Raw genomic sequence first — 17,879 nt, forward strand, 5'->3', positions numbered from 1 at the left:
TGTCAGCTCCTTCCTCCAGTTCCTGCCCTGTTTGAGTTCCTGTCCTGACTTCCTTAGATGATAAACAGTGATTTGGAAGTGTAAGCCAAAAAAAAAATTTTTCTTCCCCAACTTGCTTTTACGTCATGGGGCTTCATGATAGCAATAGATGAAACCCTAAGTAAAACACCAAGATTTAAAAATATCAAGCCAGGCATAATAAAGGTAGCCTGTAATCCTAACACTTCAGAGAGAATGAGCTAGAGGCCAGTTTGGGCTACATAGCAAATTCCTAGGTCACAAAGTGAGACTGTCTCAAAAAATCAATCAATCAAATATATACATAAAAAAGAATAAAATTATAAATTATCAAGCATAAAGATACAACATAATAAACAGTGCAATGAAGATCAATCCTGGTATATGCTTCGTAGCTGGTAGTACAGAGGGCGATACCAAAACATGAGCATTTCCAGATTTAAAAGAGACTTCACAAGCATGATTTCAAATGTAAAAGTTAAAGAAAAAGAGACCCCTAAGCACTGCGACTTTACCCATGAGTATAATGTTCGGGTTCCTCTTCTTGGCTTCCTTCATTAACCACCACTCATAGCCTCGGAAATAATTCTCATCTAGTTCATAGTGCATGTGGGAAGGTTCGGTGCCATCTGAATAGGGAGAGAGCCACAGGAAATGACTGTGAGTGGTGCTTCCAGAGCCATTTAAGTTCGTTCTCTCTCTCTCTCTCTCTCTCTCTCTCTCTCTCTCTCTCTCTCTCTCTCTCTCTCTCTCTCTCTCTCTCATGCACACACTCATACAGTCTCACACACTCACACACACACTCATAGTTTCACACACTCATACACGAAACACATACTCTATATCATCTCACACACTCACTCACACATACTCAAATTCACACTCATATACACAACACACACACAATTTTTAAAGTGGTACTATTCTATTCTAGTTCTGATTCAAAAGCTGTGCAGATAAGAATTACTTAAGAAGGTGGCTCTGCAAAGTATATCACTTCCTATTTTTCATTATCTTAAACACTTAAGGTTCTTAATAAACTCACAATGTTAAGTGAAAAACAGTACTGAGAAAAATGCTATCAGGTTTTATTACTAATAATTCCCAGGACTAAGTTCTGCTGAACTTTGATCTCTCTGAGGTTTTCAAGCTCCCATGTCCAACCTTAAGTCCACATTATCTCAACTTTGCGTATGAATCCCTGTACTCCTGAGCCCCAATTCTTATATTCCACCATGTACTATGTCATGATACCTTAAGCTTAGGAAAAGTGAATATACATGCATACCACAGCAATATCAAAGTCCTATGCTACCACTCATAGTCAGCAGGGGAAACATCCAGGCCAGAGGTAAGTCTCTGACATCCAACTCCTCACATGCTCGCATGTATCACAAACACCAGTCATTGCTAAATGGAGTCATATAAGAATGACGCTTTTGGCCATTTCTTCTTGCATATCAACTTGAGAATGCACATATGTGTCCTTATCTCTAATTTAGCTTCAGCAAATGCACCAGATCAGTACCAGCACCCTGTCTTCTAAGAAAGGCTTTTCTTCCAGAGCGTCACTCCAGCTCTGGTTTTCACCCTTTTATCTTTGCACATGAATTCCACACAGACACTGAAGGAGGGCCCAGCAACTGACCTACCTCACACTCACTTTCTCCCTCCCTGACGTCATCTTACCTCATTCACTTTTCCCTTCTGAGTTCTCCTAAGTCACGCTGTCTTGCAGTTATCTTGGATTCTAAGAACAGCAGTTCTGATTCACCAACATCTTCATCACAACAGACTAAAACTACCTCCCCAAACAACAGTGAGCCTCCCACAGCGGGTGAGAAAGGAAATCAAGCTGCCCTCCCAAGGGAGGGTGACTTCACAGTACCTCTGCAGAACCAGCCTTCAGATAATGAACCATCAGACCACAGGCTGCCAAAGGTCAGATGCCCCACCAACCATGCAAAACTCTAGCTAGCCAAACCACAGACTTAAGCCTTCGTTCCCCTTTTCAAAAAGGCCTCAAAGTCCTTATCAGCCCCTCAAAAAGGAGCCGCCGTGGGTCACTAGACAGTTTTCTGATCATGTGGCCTGGATGGTGAGAGTGCTCTTCCTGTCCGTCACCACTGCCCTGTCCCTGATAAGTGGTCAAACTTAGTTTGTCACACCAGAAGCCAATGCTTTTGTCCTAAAACTCCACTAAGAGTACCTATTCAAGCATGCCTGTTAAAAAATTACTTCCAGCGAGCTAGAGAGATGCCTCAGCAGTAAAGGCTGCTCTCCCACCAGAGAACGTGGGTTTGGCTTCCAGCACCCATATGAAGGCTTACAACCATCTGAAACTCCAGTCTCAGAGAATCCAACACCCTCTTCTGGCCTCTGCAGGCACCGGGCATGCACATGGCTATACATATATCCATACAGACAAAACACTCATACACATAAAATTAAAATACATCTTTTTTATTTTGAAATCGCTAGCAAGAAGACAAATATACAGAAGATACCCTCAAGTTAATATTAATGGGCCTGGCCTATAATTATTAAGTTAAATATTGAACAGAAGTACTTTAAAATTTGACTATGATGGCTAAACATTTAATTACTTAATGTATATTTGTTTAAAAAAAAGAAAGAAAGCTATGTGTTTCTAAAACACAGGTTGTATTTTACAATACATTTTAAAAGTTAGTAACATCTTAATATTCTATACATAATTAAATTTTTCTTACAACTTTTCCATAAAATTCCAAATGCGCATGATTTTTAGAAAACTAGGTTTGTTTCTCTAATAATCTTCAACTAAATGAGCAATTTAGAGTCGCAATGCTATTTTGAAATTTTTACATTTGACATTAATTTTTAAAAATAAAAATAAGCAAAGCCAGATCAGGAAGATGGCTCAGCAGGTAAAGGTGCATGTCACCCAGCCTGATGACCTGAGTTAGACTCCCAGGCCCCCATGGTGGGAGGAAAGAACTGACTCCCTCAAGGCAACCTCTAGCCTCCACATGCTCACAACCATGAACATACATCGACACACACACACACAGGCAAACATGTGCACACACACGCACACGCACACGCACACACACCAGATAATGTAAAAGGGAAAAGTAAAGCACAGTCTGCTGAAGATCAATCAGCCTCAAGTGGGTTGACCCTCCTTACGTCCCTATGTTTACATACAGGTTAAAATGTTGGGGGAATCCATTTCCCAAATCCTCCTACCTGTTGTTTGCCCATCACCACCTATTTCCACTTTTAAACTATGCAAAGAGGCACCAAAGTTTGGCTGTGGAAAAAAACAACAGTATTATCACTGTGCTCCAGCACGTAAAACCTCAAAACAGTCACCCATAGAGGCCCTTTGGCTATATAGGTGAGAAGAACAAAGCCTCAAAAAGCAGTTTATTCCAAACATGATCTGCCACTGTTTACAAAAGCTAGCAGAGAGCTGATAAATTCTATGGTCGAAATTCACCACGTACTTTCAAAACATCACAGGCCCAGTAGATAATTATTTTTCCTTACCTTAAAGAGATAATCCAGTATTTCGGAACGAAAGGGCTCTGGGTAATTTACTAGAAGCCGAGAGGTTGCCTGAGTAAAAAAAAAAAAGTTTTCAAAAAATATGAATAAAACAAATATAATCATCAATACTTGTCTATAGTGTTTGTGAGGGCGCACAGAGGTTCCATAGTGAAGCCTTATTCCATCTTGACTCAAGATCAGAGAGTCCGAGCTTGTTGCCCTCCCCACTCCCCAAGGCTGCATAATAGGATATTTTGTCCAAAGGCATGGTTACCAGGTGTCTTGAGTACTAAAGAAGGTGTTTATACTTATCTGTACTTTGCACCTTGAACCATGTTCCTGAAAGGGGGAGGTCTTTTTGCTTTGGTTATAAAAAGGTGGGTAATAAAATTAAGGCGTCTGTGGTATTGACCCAGAGCCCTCCTGAAGCTATCCTGTGTCCTTTCTCTGGGCTGTTTCATCTGTGCCCAGTCACTGGTACACAAACCTATTGTTCTTCTATGAGCTAACAGGTTTTCTTATGCTGGTATAAGAGCTGACTGATTCTTCCAGTAACTGATAGAAGCAGATGCAGAGATCCACAGCCAAGTACCAGGCAAAGCTCCAGAAGTCCAGTTAAAGAGAGGGAAGAGGAATTTTACCAGCAAGGGGCATCGAGATCATGATGGATCATGGGGAAACCTACAGAGACAACCAAACCAAACTAGTGGGAACTCATAAAATTTAGACCAACACCTGTGGAGCCTCCATGGCACTGGACTAGGAGCTCTGCATAAGCTAGACAGTTGTGTAGCCTGGTCTGCTTAAGGGTCCCCTGGCAGTAGGATCAGGATCTATCCCTGGTGCATGAGCTGGCTTTTTGGTGCCCATTACCTATGGTGAGACACCTTGCACAGCCTTGATGCAGGGGGAGGGGCTTGGACCTGCCTCTACTGAACGTACCAGGTTTTGCTGACTCCCCATGGGAGGCCTTACCTTTTTGGAGGAGGGAATGGGGAGTGGGTTGTGGGGGAAGCAGAAGGAGGGAAGAGAGGGGGATCTGTGGTTGGGATGTAAAATGAATAAAAAAATTTCTTAATAAAGAAAAAAAGTTAGCTGAGAAATAAGTTTATAAAGGTTACTAAAACATTGTGATAGCTAACACTGTCAACTTGACAGGATCCAGAACCACCAACTTCTGGGCATGTCTGTGAGGGAGTTTCTAGACGGAGTTCACTGAGGTGGGAAGACCCACCCTCAAGTGAGTAGAACCATCTCAGGGTCTGGGGCCTCAAACTGTCCAAAGAGAAGCAAGCTAGCTGAGCACGGCTATCATCTCTCGCTGTCCAGCTGCAGATGCAATGTGAGCTACCTCATCCTCCTTCCTGACCATGATGGACCAAACCCTCAAACTGGGAAACAAAATAAATCCTTGCTCCCTTGAATTCATTTGGGTTATTTTGTCATAGCAACAAGAAAAATAGCTAATATAAACATGATTTCAAATTTATTTCTATCTTAAATCACTTATCAACATCTGGGGGTTAGGGCTCTGGGGACCCTATTCCTCACACTGGATTGCCCTGTCCAGCCTTAACACGAGGTGAAGTGCTCTACTGCAATTTGATATGCCATGTTTTGTTGAAATCCACAGGAGGCCTGAGCTTTACTGAACAGAAATGGAGGACTGGATGGGGGCAGGGCAGAGGGGAGGTAGAGGGAGGAGAAACTGCTGTTGAGATGTAAAATAAATAAAAATATCTGGAGGCAAGGATTAATGAGACGAATCTCAGACAATCTTACCCATTAATATCTTAGTAATGCTGAGAAGAAACAGTACTCCCCTCATCTTTATAAATTCCATCCACTACCATTACCACTGACTACACAACAGTCCCCAAGGAAAGGAAGACCATGTGAACAAAAGTGCGTACAAGATTGGTACAGAAAGATTGGAAAAGCATATGTAGAAAGTAGAGGTACTAACTAAATTTAGTCATACCTAGACCCTGACAGATGACAGTCTGAAAAAAAGAAAACCAATAATGAACCAAAAACCTGTACTTTGGGAGGTCATATCAATGAGTAGGCAAGGCGTTAGTTATGAGGGAACCAGGGAAAACTTGAGCTGTGTCTTCATGGCTGTGTCTCCATTTAGGCAGCAATAAAGACATGATAGAAGCAAGGACCTGAAGCCTGTGTCTTGGTAACTGCGTCTCCTGATGGTCAAAATGCTCCCTTTGTGATTACAAGCATCGGTGAAGTTGAAGTTAGAGTCTTTCTATCTTATTAAAAACTAGGGTACCAGCCAGGCAGTGGTGGCGCATGCCTTTAATCCCAGCACTCAGGAGACAGAGGCAGGTGCATTTGTGAGTTTGAGGCCAGTCTTGTCTAGAGTGAGTTCTAGGACAGGTTTCTCCGAGAGAGAGAGAGAGAGAGAGGAGAGAGAGGAGAGAGAGAGAGAGAGGAGAGAGAGAGAGAGAGAGAGAGAACAAGAACAAAACAAACCAAGAAAACTAGGGGACCAGGACACTTTCCCAACTGCCTGCCACATGCACACACTAATGAAAGAGTTGCATCTCCAAAAGACCGTGACTTCTTTTTAGCATTTTCATTATGGTTTTGACTCCTCCTCATTCCTACACACACACACACACACACACACACACACACACACACACACACACACACATACACACAAATATTTTTCATGATGATTATAGGACTATCTAGTCCTCCACAGTTTAGGAAAGGAAAATGGACCTTATCTATGAATATAGCATCAATCTCATAGTCATAAAAAAACTCGTTAAAATCCTAACAAAACCCACTGGACTGCCTGCCCCTTGCCTTTGGGACAATCTACCGCAGCATCTCCTTGTAGTGTTTGCTTTGCTTTGCTGAATAATCTTTTGCTTAAATTGTTTGTCTGCTCAGATTTCTCTCCTTCAAGAATACAAGAACTAAGGAAAGGCCTTTGCCTGGTGATATAAGCAAAGGAAACTGGGGTAGTTTTTTCAGCATAAAACTGGGACTCAACTGCCAATTTGCCAAGAATATGACAAGGGTGAGATACTTGGGCTTTTACAGGGCTCAACCCACCCTAAGTGCTCTCATATATGACATCCTGGTCAGTCAACTTACTCAGAGTCTTCCTACCCTGTCCCTCTGAGCCACAAACCATGTCATGGAGCACAACAGAACCAAACCAAACAGCACTCTTACCAACTCTGTTCCTTCTACATTCTCTACCTTCCTAAAGAGCAACATCTGTCTAAGCCATAAGCCTGAGGTCACCCTTTCAACAAACGCATCCTCAGTCACCAAGAGGTCCTCAGGGCTCTCAAATCCATCACCTACTTCAACCCCACTGGCTTAACCTAGCCCTCCTACTCGAGTAAGGAAAACGGCTTAGGGGCTCACCACTCCCCTCCCTGTGTTCTACTCTCCACACTACTGACCAGTTCAATGTTCTCCCAACAAGTGTAATCCTGTCATTAGTCTGCTAAAGTTTCCGGTTCTCTACTAGCTTTCAAAGTAAAATTCCAATTGCTTAGCTTTACACTAAAATCCTTTAATAACTTGGATCCAGTTCTGCCAGTTTGCCTATCACTCTCACATTTTTAATCCAGACACATCAAACTGTCTTTCGTTTCCTGTCTGCCTGGACTGGATACCACATCTTCATTTTCTAATCAACTCCAATTCAGTATTTAGCCATCATCTCAAAGCCCACTTCTTCAGGGAAAGCTGCCTTCGGCCACTCCCCATTGATCCAAATGCTTCTGTGGGCAACACTGGTACCAGATCCATGTCTCTATTATAACGCTTGTAATCCTACATCCCAATCACTGATACTGTTCTCGCCTCTAAGTTCCCTGATAAGCTGTCTTCCTCAAGTTCTTGTCCTTATTCCTTGTTATTCAAAAGGCAGTTATTTAGTATCTTCTATGGTTTTGTTGCACAGGTACAAGGAACATACGTAGGAGGCTCAGAACTAAGCGCAGCATGCGTCCTGATTTTCTCACAAGTCATGAGACCATGAGCAAGTACTAAAGTAGGGTACTCATTAGAGTGTCGTAACATGAAGATGCCCATTAAAAGCACAGCAAGAGCCCAAGTATACAGTGAGCCCCAGACAAATGACAGGCCACACACACACACACTTTAAAAAAAAAAATACATTGTTCTAAAAAAATCCTTACAGCCTAGCAGAGGCTCATATGTCAAAAAACACATTCATTAAATGAACAGTCTGCATGACAACATAGACTGTCATTACACATGACTGTCAGAAGTAATTCTTCCTATTTTGCATTATACAATTAGAAACGCACAGTTTGTTGCCTGGGGGCCCTTTTGCGCCTATGCACATCCCCTCAACGCAGAAAGGACCGGGTTTAGAAAAACAATGCTACACTCACACTCAGTGTAAGTATTAGGCAAAGGCAACAGCCCTAAGTGTTGAAACACATCATTAAACGGTGAATTTTCAAATTACTGACCAACGTGCCTAAACCAGGTGTGAAGCTATCTGTAATACCAGGAAGTAGCCTCGGGTACACCTGCTCATCACAAGACCTTAAAACAACTCCCTCCTCCCTAATCCCTAAACTACTACAAAAATCCCAATTGGCTAATCACACTTGTCCTCACAATGCTACTGCCAGGCAGTTATCTTTGTTCCCTCAGAAAAGAAACTGAAGCAAAGGTAAATGAAATAACCACGAGGTGAGCGTCCATTCCAGCATGACGCCAACAACCTGTCAAGCCCACATTTCCACTACTGCACCAAAATGCTTTCCCTAAAAATGTGAGGGTGAAATGAGAGCAAGCTAAATGCTCCTACAAACTGTGCTAGGTAGCAAGAGTTGTACACACACACACACACACACACACACACACACACACACACACACAACCAGTTTCCAGTTTAAACTAGTATGCAAATAAAATGTTCAACCATCTTCATTCATTACTGATTGGTCTCCTAATTGAGTAACACAGTATAAAGACATTAATAATTGAATATTCTATAGATAAGAATTACCTGCTCTGGGGGCTGGAGAGATAGCAACTCACAGTGACCTACTACTTCTGGCCTCTATAGGCCCCTGCATTCACATGCTCTCACGAGACATACACACACACAATTGAAATAAATTTTTAAAAATGAATTTCCTGTTCTAGGTTATTAAGTGATTGTGTAAGGACAGAGTTTTCATTATGTAGCACTTGGCTGCCTGGGAACTGGCTAAGTACACCAGTTTGGCCTCAAACTCACAGAGATCCCTCTGCCTCTGCCTCCTGAGTGCTGGCATCAAAGGCTTACTCCATCACACCAGGTTATGAAATCCTTAGTTTTAAATTGAGCTAAATAAGTAAAACTAGAGATTTTGATTTTTTTCCTAAAGCCTGTGCAATTATATCTAGTATCACAAAGATATCAAAGGGAGAGACTGGAGCTTTATATGAAATATTTGCTATTTTACATTTAAATAAAAAAACAAGAACAAAAAGAAACAGTACTGAGAATAAAGAGCTCGGTCCATTAGTGTACACAGACACACACGTGCGCGCGCGCGCGCGCGCGCGCACACACACACACACACACACACACACACAATGTTGGGATATATAGATTATACTGTATTCGTAACTCTTCTGTAGATCTAAAGTTACTCTAAAGTTTCAGTTTTAAAACAAAACCACTTCCCACTCCCGAGATCTTGGAATCAAAAAGAAATCTTGCTCAAGACCTCTTCTTTTGAGAAATAACTGGTGTTTATTACAAAGTCAGACTGGGAGCGGAAGGCAGAACCTAAGTTCTAACCAGCACACCTGATGATTCTTAGGCATGCGTCCCACAGAGCCAGCGTTCCCCATCCCTGCACACACTGCACAGCCTCTGGGCAGTTTCTGCGAGTTTCTTTAAAAAACAATATCCCAGACAGCGTCAGACCTTACACCACCCTAAAGAGCCCAGGAAGCAGCAGTCACAGGGGGAGTCGCTGCTCCAGAAGGATTCCCATGCGCTGCGGCCCCCACTAACTACCGCCTCGGGAAGGAAGAGAACCCCCCAGAGCATCCCGCCTGAGGCTTCGCGTTCCCTCTCTGGCTTTTTCGGAGGCGACCCTGGTCGAGCGCGGGCGATGCAGGGCGAGCCCCTGGCCCCTTCTCCGCAGACCCCTAACCGCTTCCCCGGCTTCCTCTCCAAGGGGCGTGGAGGAAGCGGCGTCCGTTCGCTAGGCAACGGCGCGGGGGCTTGTGGGAAGGGGCGCCCCTCTCCCCCTCCCTCCTCCCCCTCCCACCCCGGCATCCCCCCGCCCCCCCCCCGCGCGCGCGCCCGCGCTCCCGAGCATCTTTGCCTCCCCGGCGGCCCGCGCTCACCCCGCCGCCGCTGACTGCGCCGATGCCGTCGAACTCCCGGCCCAGCCCGTCGGAGTCGTCGAGCACGTAGGCGCCGCTGGGCGCTAGCAGGGCGCACAACAGCAAGGGCACGGCGACACGGCCGGCCGAGCCCGCGGCGGCGGCGGCGGTCATGACTTTAGCCTGGCGTTGCCGGGAAGCCTTAAGTGACCTGTCAGCCATTGTGCGGGCCACGTGACTGCGGCGCCCCGGGAGGCGGGCCCGAGGGCCTCCATGATGAAGAACACGGGGTGGCTGAGGCGGCTTTGGCCATCTTAAGTAAGGGCGGCAGGCTGCCCGCGCAGCCGCAGTCGTGTGGAGCGAGGGGTGGGAGGGTGAAGAGGTTGAGCGAGCTTTGCCTGGTCACTCCTGTGTCAATGAGGTGGTGCCGGGTCTGTGCGTGTAATGACTTAGTGACCACCCTTTCTACCTCACCTGATGGATCATGGTAGTGAGTGGGAAGAGGGCTGTGAGTGGCCCAATCTCAGCAGCAAACAGCAAAGAAGAGGACCTGGCTTGAAGCCCCAACCAAACTCAGCCCCCCAGTTACGCAGTCATCTTGGTTTAGTTGCTTGGCTTTCGGACCCTGAAACTTTTCAAAACCAATACGAACGGCAAAAGTCAGGGGACTCGGTATTACATGAGATAAAAGTAAAATAATAGGAACTCAGGAATACTTAGCAAATGCTAGCTGACAATGTTTTCCGTTCAACGAAGCACTCTCTGCTATATCCAGGGCTTTTAGCCTTAAAAAGAGTTTAGAATATGATTACTCCCCCCAAAAAACGTTGCTATAACATACTGACTATTTTGAATTAAAAGACCTAAAAAAATACAATAGGTCCGGGGTACTCTGACCTTGATTCTGTTTCTTAAAGGAATATGAAAGCCACTTATGAAAGATGCCCTGACTAAAATATCAGGAAGTAGCACTGTTTGCCAACTCTTGTTCCAGTAACCCTTACCTTCCTACTCAGCTCTCCAGCCAGCTAAATACCCTACCAGGTACATCCCAACCTGTGCCTGCAGACCACATGGAGCAGATGTTAGCCATGAAAGCAGCCCGCCACAAAATTATGCATAAACTTAAAACATGATGAGACTTCTTATGATTTAAAAATTGTGCAGGTATCAAGTGTGAAGTCTGTAGATGACAACATAGTGTCACAATATGAAAAGGGTGGACATGACTGCTGACCCCTCTGCATTACCACATGTTATAACTTAACTGCTTTTTTGGTCTGATTCAGTATATAAGTCATGAACCTGTTTATGGGGGAGGGAGGTCTTCACCTTCCTAGGGTATGCCCCTGTGGCCTGTAACTTGAACTTGTATACTTCTGTCCACCGGGTCCTTCACATCAGTTTAATGCTTAGATCCAAGCAGGACCCAAAGCTGGCAGAGGTACATTTATGCTTCCTTGAGCCTATGATAGGCTATCTTTCACTGTCAGGAAACTGATTCCGGGCAGATAACCCCAGATAATTCTTAGGAAAGTTGTGAACCGTCCTGGGAATCCTGATTCTCCTGATATTGTAGAAAATTAGAGTGTGAAAAGCTAAAGAGAAAAATTCCCTTTAGTGGGAAGCATAGGATCATTTGAGTTCCCATCTCAGCCCCTCCTCCCCCCCCCCCCCACACCAGAATGGCAAGGAGAAGACGGGAACATGAGCCTCGGCACGGTTATCTTTGTCATAAGTTCTGTTGTCCCTTAACCACATGCCTGAAGCTTGTGTTTCGGGACTGCTCTCTTGGGTATTTTTCTCGTTGCTGTAACAAAATACCTGGTAGGAGACGTGAGGAAGGCTTTGTCTCGGCAGGGAAGTCACACCAGCAGGACCTGGTGTCACCTGGTCATGTTGCATTTGCAGTCAGGAAGCTGAGAGAGGCGAATGCTGGCACTTTGCTTGCTTCCTTGTTCTGTCCGGGACCCACTGCCCTCTGTAGTGCCAAGCCACATTCAGGATGAGTCTTCCCCCTTTCTGGAAACATCTCCATAGACACACCCAGAGGTGGGCTTTGTGGTGGGTCTAGATTCAGTCCAGTTGATAATGAAGTTTAGCCACCACACAACACAATTATGGAAAATTATAGGAAGGGGTAAAATCAAATCACTTGAAAATCCCATCACCAGCCTTATGAGCTCCTGTGATATCTCTAGGTTCTTCCTGGACAATAGCTTTGTTCATTCTTCCTCTTAGGTGTATATATGTGTGCATATGCATGTTTGTGCAGGTGTGTGTGTGTGTGTGTGTGTGTGTGTGTGTGTGTTATGTAAACATATTTGAGGCTATGCACCTGTGTCCTCAAAGAGGTCAGAGTAGGTCTTCGGGTGTCTTGCTCAATGACTTTCCACCTTATTCCCTTGAGGTAGGACTCTGTACTGAATCAGCAAGCCCCAGTGATCCACCTGACTCCCTCACCCTTCACAGCACTGGGATTACAGGTGCCTGTTGCCATGCTCAGCTTTTTGTGTGGGTGCTGAGGTATGAACTGAGGTCCTCGTGCTCATGCGGTAAGTGCTCTTACCTACCGAGTCGTATCCCCAACTCTTCCACCTTATTTTTTTTGAGGCAGGGTCTCTCACTGAACCTGGAACTCACATCACAAACATGAAAACAGGAAGTTAGGGCCAGCATCCAACATATGCCATCCTGAAGCATACTCCATTCCAACTCTTGCTTGGAAGACAGGCCACAGATTGTGTGAACTATGCAGAATAGGAAACAGAAACCATTAACAGAAAAGGGAGCCTCCCCTAGCCCCCGCTCCTCCCCATCCGGAAAGCACCACAGTTCATACATCAAAGAAAACAGCTGCTGTTTCAGATCTCTAATCTATACTCAGGAAACCAACAAGAAAGCATTCTATTAAAAAAAAAAGGCATGTATACAAACTGGAAAAGAAAATCCACTATTATGTGAGATAAAGAGAAATCAAAGTTATCGCAATCATGGTCTTAGTTTCTATTGCATGTATCAATTCAGGATCAATGAGGTAAGACTAGGAGATGAAAGCCAAAGGCCACACATGTCAAAAACACATGTTAAACTGTTTTAAATTAGAAGTATTTTTGTGTATACTGTTGATGTCCCTGTAACCCTCTCCATTTTATATGTTAAAATAAGAGAAAAAAATCATAATCTTCTGAGAAAGATGAGCAATCTTGTCTCTTAAGGAAAATGTGCTGGTTTAGTTTTATAACAGTCTATTGTATCTGTTCTATCACAGTACACACACACACACACACACACACACACACACACACACTTTCTAAGCAATGTCCAACACATATACATATTCAGTATATATTTCTTGACTTGAAATTTTTTAAAAGTTACTAGTCCCATGAGGAGATAAGATGAGTTATTCACTAAAGGAGTTGGAAACATTCCTTAGAGGTATCCCCAGTGTATGAAAGGATTTGAAGACCTGTCTCTTCACAGACATCTTGGAATATCTGCTTGTAGGTCTGATCTTTCAACTCTGAATATAGCTGCTTGATTGCAACTCTGACAGCAGCTTACAAATGAACTTCTCTCAAAAAATTGCATGATTGTGGGCTTGTGAGATGGCTCAGGGCTAAGAGCACTACATACAGAGCCAGAAGGACTAGACTTTGGATTCTAGTACTTTACAAGTCTGGAATCTGCAGACACCTGTAACTCCTGTGCCTAGTCCTCCAACACCCTTGTCTGTCTGCTCTCTCTACCAACATGCAGACTCACACACATGTGTGTGCTTGCACTCATTTAAAGAGTCTTTTTCTGTCCCGCCAGCCAGCTCCCATATAATGACACAGAGACTTATTATTAATTATGAAAACTTGGCCTTAGCTTAGGCTTGTCCCACTAGCTCTTATAACTTAAATTAACCCATTTATTTTAATCTATATTCTCCCAAGTGGCTTATTACCTCCTCTCTCCATACTGCTCATGCTGCTTCCTCTGCATCTGGCTGGCGACACACCCCCTTTCTTCTTTCCAGAGTTCTCTCTCTGCCCTGAAGTCCTACCTATACCTCCTGCTTAGCTATTGGCCATTCAGCTTTTTATTACACCAATCACAGCAATAGATTTTCACACAGTGTACAAATGCTGCCACAACACACTCACACAGACTAATTCATCACATTACATAAATATATATAATACATGATATATATATGACATGCATGTGTGTACATGCACCCACACAGACACATGAATACACATAAATTTTATGCATATATGACACACATAATGGGAACCAGAGAGATGGCTCAGGATTAAGAGCATTGGCTACTCTCCCAGAGGACCCAGTTTCAATTCCCAGTACCTATGTGGTGGATCACAAGCATCTGTAACTCCAGTCCCAAAGTATTTGACAACCTCTTCTGGCCTCTGTGGGCACTGGGCTTGCAAGTGGTGCATAGACATACATGCAGGCAAAACATGCATACACATATTTTTTAATACATGATGGAGTTCTATTAACCCAGAGCATTAGATAAAAATGAAAATGTTTCGGAGGAAAGAATCCACCATGTGGAATACATTGTCTGTTGCTTACTGGGCATTTTCTTAAGGATACATGCATATAAAACATAACTAAGTGGGGTAGCAATATTGGCCCTTAATCTCCAGACAGCTTGGCCTCAAGTCTCTCTCCTCTCACACACTAGGTAGACATGATGGATAAGGCACTTAACCTCTTTGGACTTCAATTTCCCCCTCTCTAAGATAATGATGAGAGTATAGCGATAGGAAATTCAGTCAAGTTAATACTCATGCAGCACTTAGACTAGTGATCAGCACATGGCACACGAGATGCTACAGAGATGATGTACAAAGTCAACAACAGTGCAACTTTTGAGTGTTCCTCCTTTCTCGCATTTCAGCAAATCCAGGGAAAATAGATTTCTGTTATTGCATTGGTCTGGATTTATTACAGAATGGGAACTGAACGCTACTCTTTTCTCTCTACTTCTTTTATTAGATGTTTATTTATTTGTGGGGTTGACCACCCATGACCCTGTGCACACGTGGTTCTCTCTGACCACATGGGTCCCAGGGATTGAACTCAGTTCATCCAGGGTGGTGGTGGGTGCCTTTTACCCACTGAGGCATTCCATCAACGCTTATTTTTGCTCTGAGTTTTGGTTCTCTAATCATCCAGACCTATACTGAATCCCCATAGTAGGAGTGTTGGGAGGCAGAATTATGCCTCCTTCAAGAATGAAGAAACCATAGTCTCCATCTTCCTGCTTCCAGCACAGTCACCAGATTCCTTCTGTCAGTTCCTTCCAACTGTCCTTTGACCTTGGAGAGATGACCAGACAGGTGCAGAGAGGAGAAATCACACGGAACCCCAAGAGCCCAGAGGAGTTAGTGCCACAGAGATTCGAGCTAAGGGGGCCTCAAAGGCCCAGTGCAATGGGGTCAACAGTATCATCCTAACCTGAAAGCCCAGGTCGGGTGACAGAGTTCTCTGCTCTTTGTCTCTAATCAATTTCCTAAGCCTCATCCTCAGGGCTCTGCACCATTCATGGACCATATCCTGGACTGCTTTCCAGGTCACTTTTTTGTGCCCCGTGACCACAGTTTCTGTTGTTTGCAGCAAAGAATCCTGGCTGAATATAACGCTTGGCTAATGTGCTCCTTAAGACAAACTTTCCTACTTTGCAAATTGCCTCCTCTCCCTGTAGTTCATTTGTCGGTGGTGTTTACCGCATGCATGTGTCTGCTCAAGTGATGGGAGGCCAGGAAGTTTCACGCCCAGGCTGTGTCTGTGGTATGTTTAGTCTCTTTTCAATTGTCAATATCTATTTTTCCCAGGAGAGGAATTAAAGAATCCGCCTAGCTCCTAGACGTGAATAAAATGACAGTTTATATGCTTCTGACCTCTTTTAATTATTTATTTTTCTGTCGCTGTCAAGAAGCAACTTGAGGAGGAAGGGTTTGTTTGTCCTGGAGTTTAAGAGGATATAATTCATCCTAATAGGGACAATATGGCATCAGGGTGTGATGTGGGTGACTAGTCGCATTGTGTCCACAACCAGGGAACAGACAGAGGACAGAAAGTGGGGCCAGGCTATACAAATTCAAGACCCATTTCACTGGGCTCACTTCCTCCAGCAAGGCTCCACCTTTTAGGGGTTCCACAACCTTCCCACAAACAGCACCCCCAGGAGGAACAAGCATATATAAGGCTCTGCAAAGCATTTCATGTTCAAGACACAATGCAGTTCAAGAGGGAGATTATTTCAACATCCAGCACGGTGCTGCCCAACAGAGAGAGAACACCAAACACAGACATCATTTAAACTTTTCTATTAGCCATGTTAATGTTAAAACGGAACATTAACCTCAATGGTGCATTTTATTTAACCCTTGATATCCAGAATATTACCATCACAGTATGTAATTAATATAGACATTTAACCTATATTCTTTTCTTCATACTTAATTTTCTAAGAGCCTATACTTTATGCCTATGTCACATCTGAATTTGGTTAAAACTTCACTGTTTCTCAACAGGCTTCTCCCCGCCCCCAAGCAACCCAGAACCCCATTCTTTTCTTCAGCTGCCTCTTGAAACTCAATCCATAGCCTTCCTCCCATTACTTTCTGCCGAGAATCCTTTCTCTTTAGGCAACCAACACAAAATGACTAATTGTGTAAAAAGAAATCAAAATGAGAATACAGAGTGGGATGTCAGAACTTGATCCTGCTTACTTACTTGCTGCTTGTAATCTCAGACACTGTAGCAGACAAGGGATGCAGCTTCAAACCAACAAAAAGAGCCTTCATCAGCAGAATCATCACCCACACTGTCTGGCCCATGGAGAAGCTGTCACCCAGCAGGTCCACATATTTTTTGCCTCGTTTGCTATTTTAAGCCCGAGTGCGCTGCCTCTGGCCAATGTTGGGTGCCCACGTTGTGATCTCAGGAGACAAGAAAACTGATTGGCCAAGAACTCTGACTCCATAAATCCAGTGTTCTGAATAACTGTTCATTGATTTGGCCTTTATATTGTTAAAATGCCTCGGTGTCTCAGGGCTCTGAAGTTTCTAACTATTCACGAAGTATCCCTATAGTTAAAATATATTTTTAGCTAAACAAGATGCAGAAACCATGAAAGTTGGTGAATGTCTTCTTGTGTGAAGTAAGCAGGGTTTTGACATAGTCCACTGACATTTTTTTCTTATTTAAGCAGAAGTGAAAGTTGTATTTCTCGTGTTCTCTAACTACATCCTCTTTTTTTAAAAAGAGTAAAGTACATAGGTTTGACATGGATGTGAAAATACTCTTTCTCTAAAAACAGAAGTGTGGTCTATCTAGGTAAAATTAGATATTGTGTGAATCATGAAATAGAAAACAATAGTTAAGCAAATGTCCAAAACCAAGCAGAAAAAGAAATTTAGGGATTGCAGTCATGAGCAAACAGAAATCATTATTTTCAGTCTGGTTAAATTTTAATATTTTTCTGTATGTCTGCATATGTGCTCATATGTGTGCAGATTCATATGTATGTACACGTGTGCACACGCATGTGTCAGCCTGAGGGTTACCCCAGGAATTGCTTCTCAGGCACCATCAACCTTTTCTTTTTTCTTCTTTTTTAAAATTTTAAAATTTCAGGCAGTCTTTTCCTAACCTGGAACTGCCTGTCTCTGCTTTCCCCATACTGAGATTATAATCAGGCACCACCACACTTGGCTTTTTTGACTTTGGTTCTGAGGATCCAACTCAGATCACCACGGATGCAAGGGGAGCATCACATCAAGTGAGCACTACCACCCCTGGCCCAGAAGACTTTGCTCATTCATCTTTTTATATTTCCCTAAATTTTTCATCATCTCAATGACAATATATCCTGAAGTATTCGTGTTATTTACAAATTCTTGAGTACTTTACAAATGAATTGTTTTAATGGTTTGTTTGTTTGGTTGGTTGTT

The 17,879-nt window shown here is 43.5% G+C and overlaps 1 protein-coding gene across 3 annotated transcripts in view; it reads right to left on the bottom strand.

Moving 5' to 3' along the window:
- The window catches only part of Galc (galactosylceramidase), a 58,150-nt gene extending 41,377 nt beyond the window's left edge, over positions 1–16,773 (bottom strand). Inside the window, exons 1-4 of one of the 3 annotated variants that reach the window (XM_028875836.2) lie at positions 9,922–10,246; positions 3,553–3,621; positions 3,250–3,313; positions 534–647 (exon numbers count right to left, since the gene is read on the bottom strand). In XM_028875836.2, the coding sequence (XP_028731669.1) occupies positions 534–647; positions 3,250–3,313; positions 3,553–3,621; positions 9,922–10,122 (448 nt within the window). In that variant the 5' untranslated portion in view covers positions 10,123–10,246. Of the gene's footprint in view, positions 1–533; positions 648–1,707; positions 2,352–3,249; positions 3,314–3,552; positions 3,622–9,921; positions 10,247–16,659 lie in introns of those variants that run through there. The other 2 variants (XM_037210763.1, XM_028875844.2) reach the window with 2 other exon arrangements.
- Positions 16,774–17,879: the final 1,106 nt, after the last annotated feature.

Source organism: Peromyscus leucopus, chromosome 14 (genome assembly GCF_004664715.2).
Source record: "Peromyscus leucopus breed LL Stock chromosome 14, UCI_PerLeu_2.1, whole genome shotgun sequence".
Classification (NCBI taxonomy): Eukaryota; Metazoa; Chordata; class Mammalia; order Rodentia; family Cricetidae; genus Peromyscus; species Peromyscus leucopus.